Source organism: Neolamprologus brichardi, chromosome 3 (genome assembly GCF_056152115.1).
Source record: "Neolamprologus brichardi isolate AB-2024 chromosome 3, ASM5615211v1, whole genome shotgun sequence".
NCBI lineage: Eukaryota > Metazoa > Chordata > Actinopteri > Cichliformes > Cichlidae > Neolamprologus > Neolamprologus brichardi.
The window spans coordinates 39813587-39827609 of record NC_142106.1 but is presented as its reverse complement, the minus strand read 5'-3'; the positions used below and the strand labels follow the sequence as shown (position 1 = coordinate 39827609).

The window sequence follows — 14023 nt, the reverse complement described above, 5'->3', positions numbered from 1 at the left end:
TGTCAATTCACTGTTTGAGTTCAGTTTTGGTCTTAAACTCCAGAGAATACCACCTGGTTCAACAATCTTTTTATCCGATTATTGGCAAAACCGTTTTCTTCTGAGAGATGCTCCAGAGGCTGAAATTGAGCCCAAAGAAACAACAACAAAGTTTAGTTCCTCTGGATTTTCCATGGAAAATTGTTTTATCACTCATCCAGGTGACTTCTCTAGTGTCACGGATGAGTGATGAATATATCTCCCAGTGGAAAACACTGTGTCTAGTTAAAGTCAATCAACTTTTTTAAGGAGAGTTGTTAGATGTTGTGCTCATGAGGACAGTGGTTTTTAACTTGCAGCACAACAGCAAGCTGCCATACTGGATCAACGATCAAAACACATAATTAAACAGAATTAAGTCAAAATGTAATATCCTCATATGATGACACATCACACATGACCCAGCATTGTTCTAAGAATTAGAATTCAATTAGAATTAAACCTTCTTATTGGAAGTTTCCACAGCTGCCAGACAGGAACAGATTTCTGGCTGGTCTTAATGAGTGGTCGTTGCTCTCTCGTTTTCTCTCTAAAAACAAAGTTTGTTAAAAACATTTGCAGGTGAATCACCACTGATTTATCATTGACATCCATTTATTCAAAAACTACTGACAAGTGGATAAATAGAATATATAGTTTATCATTTCAACAATGTACTGTACAAAATGGAACTTTATTTGACAAACGTGGTGTGGTGCTTGTGGAATTTTTAACAAGGACTCTACAAAACTTTACAGTACTCATGCTGCCAAACTTCTGATGGCTAGGTGTGCAGTTCCTGCTTTAAATGCATTCACTTTTAAGATTAAGGAATCTAAGTGATAAGAGGACAGAAATGTTTGAACTCGCTTATGAACCTAAATCACTGAGGCCGTCTCTCCTGCATGAAGTCCAGGTGCTGGTTTTCCAGTGTGTGGGTCTGAAGGACCAAAGTTGACTCAGAGCTGTAACACCATCCATGGCTGCAGTATGGAACAGATGTGGGTGTGTCCTCATCTCCCAGAGGAGTCCAAATCGTCATTAAACAGCCCTACAGACACAAAAACGTGAAAATATAAACAACCAGACTATCAGCAGTGATTTAACTTCTTTAAGACGTCTGTGAAAATCATTTACAGTATATATCACAACATTTAAGGCCTTTATAATCACAGAGCACACAGAAAAAAGTACTAAATTGAATCAATTTCAGCTTTTGTTTTTCCATGATGCATATTGTATTAATAATTACATTTCATCAGGGGCGATTTTAGCCCATTTTTGGGGGGTGCTTCAGCAAAATGAATCAAAGCACCCCAAAGATTTCTTACTTTTTGGACAATATTTACTGTATGTGTGACACACTGCTAAAAATATAAAAAGCAAAGTGGTTTGGTTATTTGCCTTTTGGTTGAAAGTACACTGAGAGAGGACTTTTTTTTATTAGTGATCTTAATAATATATTTTTTTCATATTAATGTAATTTTTTTCATCTAATTGCGGAATTTTCTAACATTTTGGTGAGTTGAGCCCATGTGTTTGAAAATTCCGCACGAGCTATCCGTGGCCTGTATCATCTACTTCCATGTGCGAAAAGACCTAGCTCATGTGAAATGATGGTCTGGTGTTTTGGAAGACGGGGCTAATCCACTTTCAACCAATGAAAAAAAAGCATTTACCCCTTGTGATTCGGCAACAGAAAAATAAAGTTTGTTGGAAGATCACACTTCCAAAATAAATGTTGCTTTTCAAAATAAAAGAATGAAAATACATTTATACAAATAAAAAGAAACCAAGAAAGAATAACAACAAAAGCGGTTTTCTCTGCTGGGTTACAACTGCAAATATATAAAATTTATTATTATTATTATTTATGAAAAGAACTGACGTTAGTTAAAAGCTTTATGCAGAAAAAATGGCAAAAAAACCCTACAAAAAATAAAAATAATAGAAATTACAGTCTTAATCTGTTGACACTTTTGGCCACTAACAAGCTGAAAGGGTAGTGATTTTGAACAAACACAGAAACACAGATCTTAATCTTCAAATTATCTGTGGTTGCTCTTTTTATTATGGATGTAATACCCTCTCTGACCACAAAGGAGCGCTGTCTGATGTTTAACCTGACACACGAAGGTGTATATAAATGAAACAGCCTCTCAAAGTGTCCACTGTTGTGGTTAAATTTAGTACTGCAGCTGTTCATGATGGGGCACACATTACTAGAGTTACATGTGAGACCCCAGGGTTCAATTCCCTGCTGGGAGATAAAACCTTTTCTTGTTTTAATTGTTAGGAAAGGACCATGAGTGCAACAAATCATTTGAGAGGATTTTCTTGTCAGTGACTCAGGAACAGATCATCATTCTGTGTCATTGCACATGTAAGTTTTGAAGCTCAGTAAGACAACAGAGTCATCAGATGGAGCACCCTCGAGCACCCCACCAAATGATTCCAAGAAGACTGGGTACTCTGAACTGCCGTTTAACACATAAGCGGAAACTACAGTCCTCTCACCAAGGGTAATTCCAGACTGGAGTCCAGCTTCTCTCCTGGAGACAGAGCACAAACTGTAAGTCCGACCATATCAAGTTAGTATCTATCTCTCAACCTCAAGCACTAGCTCAGGCTCCTTCCTCAACACAGGTTCCATGTCCCAACAGCCAGCCTCAACAGGCAGGGATAAGTCCACCAAATGAACTACACCTTTTTAAATCACTGTCATAACTATTCCACAGGTTAACTCCTCTAACAGAAACACATCTCTGCTTTATGTTTGTCCTTATCTTGTTTTTTTTTTAAAGAAACATGTTCCCCATAAGTCATATTGACTCTCTCTGACTTTAAACAGCTTCTGAGTGCTGACACAAAGCAAGTTATTTTGTTCTTTATACATTATCTGTGCCATTGTATATTCAAATAAATCATAAAATTTCAGGGTATTTAGATTGATAAACAAAATGTTAGTTGGTTCTATATAGTTTGAAATAATCAGTCTCTTACTTAATTGCTAGGAAGGTACCATGTGGGTGTGCACACTGTGGGTAGCTTTTGAACCATCGTATTGTTCCAGGGTTTTTCTACTTTTCCACTTTCACCACTGGTTAACTCACAGGGTTTACTGCTTAATGAGGGTTAATGCCAGTAGATACAGTGTAATCATTTTTCTATAAAATATATTACTATACTGTATAAGAGTATTAACTACATTACAAATGTATCCTCTTGTCCTGTAGGGTAAAAGATGCAAAGCCCCAAGCACCCACAACAGACATCATTATTCAGAGAGCTGTGATATTTGGGGCACCTTGGATGGAGCGTGCCCTTATTAATAGTGTTTGCTCAGGCTGTTAAGTTGCTCCAGCTTCAGGAGGGGATTCCACAGGAATGAACACTTGTCCTGTTAAAAACAAGAACATATTTATCATTTTAACAACTCTATTGGTTTTACAACACCGTAGAAAAAAAAAAAAAAATCCTGAAAAAACAGTAATATTCCAGCAGCTGGGGCGCCAAAATAATACCATAAAAAATAGAAAATAACTTTCTCATAAAAATACGGTTATTTTCAGTAATGACAATACAGTTTGTTGCCCTAATTTTAGATGGGATTTACATGGGAAATCACAGTCTATTTATGTAAATTTAATGATATTCTAGAAGAACAGAACAAAACTGTAAAATACACAGTAAAATACTTTTATATTAGGATTTGTTTTTACAGTGTATGCAAGCAAAACTTAATGTTGTTGCAACCACAGAAAAGGCCCAATTTATGAACACAGCAATAGCAGCATAGAAAAAAATGATGATGATGATGATGAGGCAACAGATCTACTTAATAATGATATGTGCTGTAGTAAGAATAGGAATAGTTTTTTTTTTAGGATTCTCTTGAAAACAGAAAAGAGACAAAGTCAAGAAAGTTACTGAGTGCTGGGCACACCGAGGCTTTCAGTCTTAGATCAGAATATGTTATATTATGTACACTTCTAACAAACTCCTTACTTTGACACACAGTGATGTAGTAGATGATTCCAGATATTGCAATAACAAATCCAATCACGAGTCCACACAGTCCAACAACTATCTGAGTTCGTTGTTCCACCGGGAGGGAGGGGTCTGAAACAGTGAGATAAAAGTGAAACTCGTAATTATGCAGCTTCAGTTTTATCTCTCTGACTTTAATTGGCATCACAGCAGCAAACTTACCCCAGACCACAAACATCGGCTCGGAGAGACCAAGGTGTTCGACCATGCAGGCAATTTTTTCTGCTGAAGTTGGGATGTACGTCAGGTAAGAATGAGTCTGGTAGCACCAGTCACCATTAGGCATCACGTCAGAGTAACTGACATCTGTGGTCACCTCCTTGCCGTTCCTCATCCACATCATTCTGATTTGTTTTGGATAAAAGTTGTAGGCACTGCACACAAGCGTAGATGCGTGCTCACCATTAGGCCTTTTCAAGGATTTTAGTTTGACGGTGGGTATAGTTGTCAGATTATCTGTGAAAAAATAAGTTTCATGCTTCTGATTAAGAAAAATACATTAATGCACCTTCTCTGTTCACAGATGTATTCCTCAAATGTATGTAATGTAATGTATCGTAGCTATGTTGTCATTTATGGCATACTTGAGGTGGCTGTAGCTCAGGTGGCAGAGCAGGTAGGCCACTAATCAGAAGGTCGGTGGGTCAATCCCAGGCTGCCTCCTGGCTGCATGTAGTGATGGTAAATTTGATTATTTTTACTGAATCGAGTTTTAATGAGTTTTAATTTGAGGGCCGCATTTCCAGCAGCCTTTGAATTGGGACAGCCTTCGTCGTGTCGCTGTGACATAATCGGCCTTAAAATGCGGCCTTTAAGGCTGCAGACCCAAAAAAAAAAAAAAAAAAAAAAAAAAAAAAAAGGCTGCAGACCCCAAATCCGGTCATTGGTACATCCTGGCTTGTGTAGTTACTAGGTAACAAAAGCTCAACACTGCCCCTAGCGTCCTGGAGCACTTCCGTTGTGTTTTGGAATTTGCATGTGCTTTGGGGTTTGCATGTGTTTTGGAGTTTGCATGTGTTTTGGAGTTTGCAAGTGTTTTGGAGTTTGCATGTGTTTTGGAGTTTGCAAGTGTTTTGGAGTTTGCAAGTGTTTTGGAGTTTGCAAGTGTTTTGGAGTTTGTACGTGCTTTGTCTCTAGGGGCCACCGTAAAATCCCACTGCTAAGATGAATGATTCTAAAAAAAACAACAACTATTTTATAGAGCAAAAAAGAGCAAAAACATTTCTAAAATTAAGCAATTTCCTATCAAAATTGCTTAATAAACATTTATTTTGTTTATTTTTATTTTATTAGTATTTTCCTTAAATGTGTTAAATATATATTTTCTCATCTAAATGTCCACTGAGCTGTGAGCCAGGGGGCGGTAATGCGCCTTAACGTTGGTTGCCAACCAAGAAGAAGAAGAAGTTGTGAGCCAGGAGGGAGGGGGTGAGCGAGTGAGTGATTCTTCGTTCGCTCTCGCTCAGGGACGGAGTGAGCGAGTCCTGAGTGATTCGCTTACGATTCAGCACAGGAGGGAGGGGGTGAGCGAGTCCTGAGTGATTCGCTTACGATTCAGCACAGGAGGGACGGAGTGAGCGAGTCCTGAGTGATTTGCTTACGCTTACGATTCAGCACAGGAAGGGAGGGGGTGAGTAGCTCAAATGTGCTGTTAGCCTGTTAGCAGAGCGATGCTACTGTGAACCGAGGAGCTATTTTCTTGATGTGAGCTTCTACTCAGGGTTTTTTCTTCCAGTTCAGAGCAGAAATGCTTTTGTTAAGAAACTGGCTGTTGTTCCCCCCCCCCCCCACACACACACAATTTTAATTATAAGCTAGATATATTTCTTCTAAGCGAATTACTTTGCTAACAGAAACAGGGATGAGTCAGTGAGTCAGTTGGGCTTGTGAATCATGATTCACGAGTCAGTAAAGTGATTCTCGAGTACTGAACGATTCGTTCACGAATCGAACATCACTAGCTGCATGCCAAATATCCTTGGGCAAGATACTAACCCCATGTTTGCCTACTGGTGGTGGTCAGAGGGCCCGGTGGCGCCAGTGTCCGGCAGCCTCGCCTCTGTCAGTGCGCCCCAGGGCAGCTGTGGCTACAACGTAGCTTGCCATTGCCAGTGTGTGAATGTGTGTGTGAATGGGTGAATGACTGAATGTAGTGTAAAGCGCTTTGGGGTCCTTAGGGACTGAGTAAAGCACTATACCAGGGGTCGGCAACCCGCGGCTCCGGAGCCGCATGCGGCTCTTTAGTCTTTATTTTGCGGCTCCCGGTGGTTATTTTTTTTCATCGCTCAAAATAAGCGTCACACTCGCGGAAGTCGGTATGCTCGCCGAAACGCCGTGCATTTATCGAGACTTTCGACCCCAAGTAGGCCAATTGTGGATCTTCGGATCCACATTATGTCAGCAGCTGTTCTCCACCGTGAACTATGTTACAAACAAACACCGCTCACGCCTCACACAGATGACAGCTTACAGTCCGATTTGCAGGCGCTGTGCGCAAAGGTTCAGGAGCAGAAGTCCCATTGTAAACATATCATGGCATGAACATGCTTTTCAGCATCTCTTTATCGACCGCTTTTCACACACGGTTGCTGACGCATACAGCCGGCTGTAGCTTTTCAGCTACTGCCCGACACACACCAACACAACAGCATAGAGAGCACAGACTTTAAGGCAGTGAGGCGTGATTGCGGGTGCCAGTCAGGTGCGTCCGCCTCCCCTGCAGCGGCGCTGCAGACCACGCCCCGCCACACACATTAACCAGGTAAAATACATATTTAGGCAGAATTTTGCAAATATCTTTTTTTTTGTTAGCAGCATAGAGCTTTTTTCCCAATTATTTTTTAAAAGTAGGGTCAAGGCTCCAAAAGCCCAAAGGCGATATAAGGGTGGCGGCTCACAACAGTTTTTGTTTGCTACATGGATCATTTTAGTTCAGCTGGGTGTCTTTCCTTTTGTTATATTTCTTTTCAAAATGTGTTAATTACATGAATAAAATGTAATTTTCTCTGTAGCACTTCATGGATTTCATAAGCAACACAGTTGCTCTGTGGATTCTTTTAAAAAGCAGTTAAAAACGTTTCTGTTCAAACAAGCCTTTTGTTGATCTTCGTATTTTATATTCTTTACATTATTTACATTTGATCTTTTACATTGTGTATAATGTCTATTGATTGTGTTGTTTATTTTAATATTTGTGTACAGCGCTTTGTGACTGCCTGTCTGTTAAAAGCGCTTAATAAATAAACTTTACTTACTTACTTATTTTAGTTGTTCACAAAAAGCATAAAGGTAAAAAAAACAATATATACAGTGTTATCTTCATTTAAAATTTCAAAAAGTATTTGCGGCTCCCAGTGTTTTCTTTTGCGTGGAAACTGGGTCCAAGTGGCTCTTTGGGTGTTAAAGGTTGCAGACCCCTGCACTATACAAATGCAGGCCATTTACCATTTACTTGGAAATCAACTGTAATGTCATGCAACTGAGCAAAACTCATAAAGCACTATTGTTATTTACAGTAAAACAAATATAATAATCTTATGTCATCAAAAATGATCATAAAAATATTTGATGTAAAAAGTTCACAGCATCAAAACCCTATTTAACATTTGATTTAAAACATTATTAAGAATCAAATCTCTTACCTACGGATTGGATGGCATCTAACATGTCCGTACACAACTGTTTCCTGTCACAGGAAGCCACACACAGGATAAAGTTACGAGTGTACATGTTTCGCGTGTGTTGTACGATGATTCAGGAAGAAGACTTAATCTGCAGCATTTATATGTTCACCAAAACAAGGAAATGAAAGCAGATAGGCTGATATAACAGCAAAACATTTAGTGGAAACTCCCTCTATCCATTACATTTATGACAATAACTGATTATGATTACAACTTTGCTCCTTTGTTCAGCTAGCACTTGTTTGTGCACTAATACTAGGTAAAGTGACTTATGTGGACAATCAAACTGTTGTTTGACAATCAGAAACAGTAGAGAGACGTGGGAGCATTTTGTGTTGAGACTATAAAGAAGAATGTTTTAAACTGTAGATCAAATCTGCATAAATCATAAAGATTTGACAAGTTGGTTAATTTCCTCACCAAGTTTTACTTCATGTTACAGCCTAATGTTTTCTGGCTTTCATTCTTCTGCTGGACCTTTGGCTAAAATTTCACCTCATTGTTGTTCTGTTAGATTTTCTAAATAGATGCTAAATAGATGAAAAATTCATATAAAGAGACCGATATTAACCTTACTCTAGCAGCAAATGAATGTTTAGAGGTTAAAATAGATTACAGAATTCAGCCTACAGAAAACGATATGCTTTCACTTTTCTTACAGCTCTTGTGAAAAACATTACTGAAGTTTTCTTTTCAGTAAAGTGAACTGTATCACAAAACCTCATATTCTGTTGCGAAAATAAGGCACCCAAATAATCTCTGCAACTAACTACAAACTTCTTACAAACTATTTTTCATTTCTAGTAATTTTCCAAAATGTATTCACTTGTATCGATTTATTTACATGTTTTTTTGAACTTAGTTTTCACATCCTTGTTAATAATAGTGGAGTAAGTAATAATACTTATGAAGTGTAATGACTTACAATCAGGTAGACGTCTCAGCAACAATGTGTTTAATACGTTTATGGATACATTCTTTTTTTTTCTAGTCTGGTTTTTACTTTATTTCAGTTGAAAGAAAAACAGCATAGTTTTTTTTCAAGTTTCATTCTACTTGACATAATGCACCTAATATGATTTTAGAGTGATGGATTATTAATAAGACATATTTCAATGCTAGAATACCAGTCATGCAGACTTCAAGCTCTGCACTAATGCTACGAACCAAAAATGTGCAGCAGCGCGTCACGTCTGAAAATGTCTGTGGGAAAAGTGCTGATATCACCGTTCAGCTTTATTGCACAGTATGAAAGCGAAAGTTTTATTATAGAAACACTGACATATCAGCCAAAGAACGATGGTTTTATTTTTAACAGCATATGAGCCGTTAATGCCATTACACAGGTGATGCAAATACGAGACAGTTCAGGTTTGTCAGTAACCACAGATGAAAGTTATGCCTGCTGGAAACAAACGAAGGATTATGCAGCTCTATACAATATGTAGTATACATCTCAAGCAGTGGGACCAGAGTGCACTGCTTTAAAAAAAAAGCAGGTTCCTATGAAAACTCCAAGCAATCCAAGACTCAGGCCAAATCCACAGAAGACAGCTGGACCTTTGCTGATCTCATCTGTTTCAACCTCTGCAGAGAACAGCAGAAAGAAATGATGAATTCTAAACATTAAATCGTATTATATGCGCTAAAATATCTGAAGCTTCTTTGTTCTCACCCCAAAACTTGGTCTGAGGCTCATCCATTGCTTCATGTTCCACAGTGCAACTGTAGATGTCTCCTTTCTCTGGCACAAAGTTGAGGTAGGACAAAACATAAGCGGTCCCATCAGGATTGGACAAAGTTTTGATGAAAGGGTCTTCCATTGTTACTTCTACATCATTCTTGGTCCACTTAATGTTGATCAAAGGAGGAAAAAAGCGATTGATGAAGCAGATGAGGGTATTATCTTCCCCTGTTATCACTTCATCTCTGGGGTAGATGATGAATTCTGGTGGCTCTAAATTAAATGAACACATGATTTGCTTAAATTCAATTTTCTGGTTTAAAAAAAAAAAAGATCTAAAAAAACTTGCAGCATAAACAGTGAAAACTGAACAGGAAACATAACAGTTTGAGTTTCACTGACCTTTTTTCTTTATTACAGACTTGTCTGGCTTCCATCTGTAGATGTCATTTTTGCACATGCTTCGATATAATACTGCATATTTGTAAGCGTCGGGTGAACGAAAACTTGTGGCAATTTTGCTCTCCCAAATCAGAAGATCTTTTTTAAAGTCGGCATAGTATATTTCATCACCATCAAATGCTGCACAGATTTGAGTATCACTAGAGTCAAAACATCCATAGATGTGACAAAGTGTATGACTTCCTAGGATCAAGTGACAACACAGTTAAAACACAGTGTTAAAATACTGTAAATTACAAACAAATAAATCATAAATAAATCTTACACGATGAAAGTTATAGATGAACCAGTAATGGGGAAATAATGATACCTACCTTCAGCCTCGACGCAGGCTGCTGTAGACAAAATAAATATAATTTTAAGGAACATGTTCAGTCTGTACTACGTGGTGTTCTGCCTTGTGTCTCTCGTCTTTAGTATCAAAGTTGACAGTGATACAGGACAACTTCGTCATTGTTAAACAAATCATATAAATGTTGCTGGGCAGAACAGGAGGAGGGGAGGAGTCAAGTAGAATTTGCTGAACAACTTAAACTAAGATAAGTACAGTTTATGGAGCAAAAAAACAAATCCAGATAAATTCATTCACTGTGGTTACATTTAGAATTGAATTTTTTTAAATTGTCATTTGTGCTTAGGAACATATAATCATTTATGCTTAGAAATATTTAATCATTTGTATGCTGATAAAATTAATATTCCTATTAGGTCTGATTAGATTCTGTGTGCACTTGTGTACCATGAGATGAGAGGAAGCAGCCTCGACGTTATAATTTCCATTATAGCTTTAGGAACTAGATTGTTCTGTTTCTTAGAGGTGCAAGACTTCCCCCCTTCAAATGTGCATTTGAGATATGACCTATTGCAAGTTCCTGTTTTTATAGTTTAGCAAGACGCTTACTTTTGCTTTTCTGCATACCTCATACACACAGTTTAAGTTCATTGAAAGGTCGAATGTCTATGTATAGTATAGATGTATATATATATATATATATATATATATATATATATATATATATATATAAATTGAGAAGAATAGTGTGCAAGTTATAACAGTTGTAGCTGCAGCAGTCTGTCACTGAAGGAGCTCTGCAGTTCAGCAACGTTACATGCATGGGCTGGAAGACTGTACAAAATATATATGAATATAACTCTATATATTCATGCAGTATTTATTTACTCACAAAACACTTTTTTTGAATCCACTGGTGTGAAGTGTTTAGTCTTAGTTCACTTAGTGCTTTACTTAACTCTAAAGTGTCAGTAACTGACCCATGCCAGGGTTTTTACACTATAAAAGGAAGGATGATTAACTGATGTTTGCGTTTTGTGATCGCATGAAGTGTTTTGCAAGTATTTGATGTTATTTTTAGCTATTAGTTTCATGCATCATTGACACTAAAAGGACTTATTGTATAACAGGTCACTGAACTACACTTTTGTTCACTAACTATTCGTTAGTTCACTATTAGTGTACACCATATCTGTTGCTGACACATTTAGCTCAGACAGGAAACACACACGTCACTGTTGAGGCTGCAGTGAGTGCAAAGGTGGAAGTCCTCCTAAGACCACAGAAAGAGAAAAATAAAAAAGAAGAGGGGCGCTTACAAGGTAATGTATACTATCTCTCTGAAAACACCTGTATGAAACTGTTGCAGTTTTTGAGCCATGGGCCACGCCCTTTAATGGTGACGATATTATGTCAATACATTACGTTTAAAGACAGAGAATCGGAGAAAAACAGTGTATACTTTACTATGTTATTAACACTGAATTTGCAGTGGCCCTTGTTTGTTTGTTGTTTTCCACTTTTTACAGTGAAAACGCCTGGCTTGAGAGTTCACAGCAAGATTTCCATAACAGTTTGCCTCTCAACAAGCGCCTGGCTTTATAAGATAGCATGAGAGCTGATATCTCACATTTGCAAGGGGTAGCTGATCAGTATGAAGTTGGTTAAAGGGGGGGCAGGGCTAAACATCTTAATTAGTCTGTACTAAATTTACTATATAAACTGCCTAGACTACTTGGAGTAGCAACAGCTTCTGGAAATGACTTTTATAATGCTCAGTTGCTTACAAATTATGCACATCACATATCCTCCCCTGGAAATGACCACTACAGACCCTTATATTGTCTCTGTCACCACTGTTTACAAACTGTACAGGGTCTATAGAGATAAAGTAAATAGTGCATTTTCCCCATATAATTTATATTATTTAAGCGTTTTGCCCATTTTTCTCCAAAAAGTGCTAAAAGTGAGAGTGACTGTCAGGGGCTAGTCAGCGAGGTAAGTGAGGGGGAAAGACCGTAAACAGCTGCAGACACTGACCGGTTTTATAGATGTTTCCCGGTGTCCATATGGAAACGAGCCTCGGTCTCTTAGCTTTCATACACCTGGACGTTCATTAATAGACGCATGACCTCAACGTTGTTTTGACACCGGTGGGCTTTTCATTGATGGCGTCTGCTAGCTATATAATATAAAATATCTATACAGATAAAGTAATTTATGAAATATTTTTCATGCATTATTTTTCAAGAAAAACACACACAGTAATGTTTATATATAATTTTATTGTATTGTTTATTGATATTTGAGCAGGCTGAGCCAGCCCGGTCATGTTAGGCTGACCTGTGACATCATCAAGTACACTGGTGTTCCAATTGTACACAAATCGTGCTACCTTCTTGCATTTCTCCAGAATGCCATGTGAACTACGAAGTCGCAAAGAAGCGAGAATATGAGTACGGACTCGTGTACTTAAGAACTGAGAAATGGCCAATGTCTAAAGCAACTACGAAGTGCTGAAGAAAGAAGAAGAAATCCCACGACTCCCTGAACTCCATCGTCCTTATATCGTACAATATGTTGATTTTCAGGAGGACGAGATATCTTTGTCTGCAACTTTATGAATACACTCTGGAAGAATATATCAATAATAATGACCATGACCCACTGGTGTTAAAGAAACTTGTCAAACAGATTCTTGAAAGTCTAAAGGTGCTTCATTGTCAAAATCATTTGAATGGGAGTCCAACATTTAATATGTACAGTTTGGATCATGTTCAAGATGTGTACAGATTCTCTGTGAATGGTACTCATGGCCATTGATCAGTGGTCTTTGATCAGTGGGTTTTGGTCAGTGGTTGTTGATCAATGGTCATGAGAATTTGCATAATTAAGATTAAGGAACTGACCTCACAGCCCATTGTTCCTCAGTGGGCTGGTTTCAGTCATTATACAAATGTACTGTTTATAAGGTTGGGGAAATCTGCAGTCAGCTGAGACTGAAGAAGTCACTTGGATGAGTGACGAAACCTTTCTCCCACAAAACGCTACGTCCAGATGAACAGAATCAGCTTTTAGAGATTATGCATGGTATTTATCTCATTTTAAGGGGATAATTGCTTTGTTTAACATTGTATTTTATATGCTAATCTTTTTTCCACATTTTCTCTCTATTCTCTCAGATCTAGTGTCAGTGTTTTTATGTTACCTCCATTGAAATTATTTCTTCTTTTCCACCTGTTGATTCAGCTCAGGATAGTCATTCCACCTCTTGACTTTATGACCTGTTGAATATCAACTCCTTCATAGTTTTCTTAAATTATGTAAATGTAAAATTTATGTACATATTATGTATGTAAAAATTAGTAACATTTCTCAGTCACCTCTTAAACATGGGTTCTCAGTCATCTCAGGCACTTCCGTTACACAAGTACTACTTCTATTCTCCTGAAAATATAGCTAGCATTCATAAAAGTGAAAAAAAAGAGTACTGTTATTTAATCTATTTGGATTTATCGTTTTTAGTTAAGTATTTCTATTCTTTCACCATCTTACAATGCTGTGACTGCAGCCATTCCCCAACTCTTGCCTTATCAGCACTGGGGTCTTTTGCTTGATGGTTCCACAGTGCCTCCCTCTGGCTGTGATGAAATACCACACCCCTCTGCTCTTTCCACTACTGATAGAGTCTAACAAGCAGTCCGACGGGAAACAAAAGACACAAGCAATTCGTAGCAGTAGACATGTTATTGAAAGCATTAAGGGACTTTGTTCTGTTTGAATAGTTGTTTGAAAAGTTTTGCATGTGTTTATAGTAATCATTTTCCTGGTTGG

General features: G+C 37.9%; 2 protein-coding genes across 2 annotated transcripts; both read right to left on the bottom strand.

Moving 5' to 3' along the window:
• Positions 1–659: 659 nt before the first annotated feature.
• On the bottom strand, positions 660–7799 carry LOC102779009 (H-2 class II histocompatibility antigen, E-S beta chain-like). The gene is made up of 6 exons (XM_087837618.1): positions 7710–7799; positions 4231–4524; positions 4027–4140; positions 3326–3418; positions 2536–2570; positions 660–1069 (listed from the first exon to the last, which is right to left on the bottom strand). The coding sequence occupies exons 1-4, from the start codon at positions 7795–7797 to the stop codon at positions 3369–3371; spliced, it is 546 nt and encodes a 181-aa protein (XP_087693744.1). The 5' UTR covers positions 7798–7799; the 3' UTR covers positions 660–1069; positions 2536–2570; positions 3326–3368.
• Positions 7800–9041: 1242 nt separating this feature from the next.
• Positions 9042–10326, bottom strand: LOC102797389 (H-2 class II histocompatibility antigen, A-Q alpha chain-like). The gene is made up of 4 exons (XM_087837615.1): positions 10212–10326; positions 9838–10080; positions 9427–9708; positions 9042–9338 (listed from the first exon to the last, which is right to left on the bottom strand). Exons 1-4 carry the CDS (start codon positions 10264–10266, stop codon positions 9208–9210), a joined length of 711 nt encoding a protein of 236 aa, XP_087693741.1. The 5' UTR covers positions 10267–10326; the 3' UTR covers positions 9042–9207.
• Positions 10327–14023: the final 3697 nt, after the last annotated feature.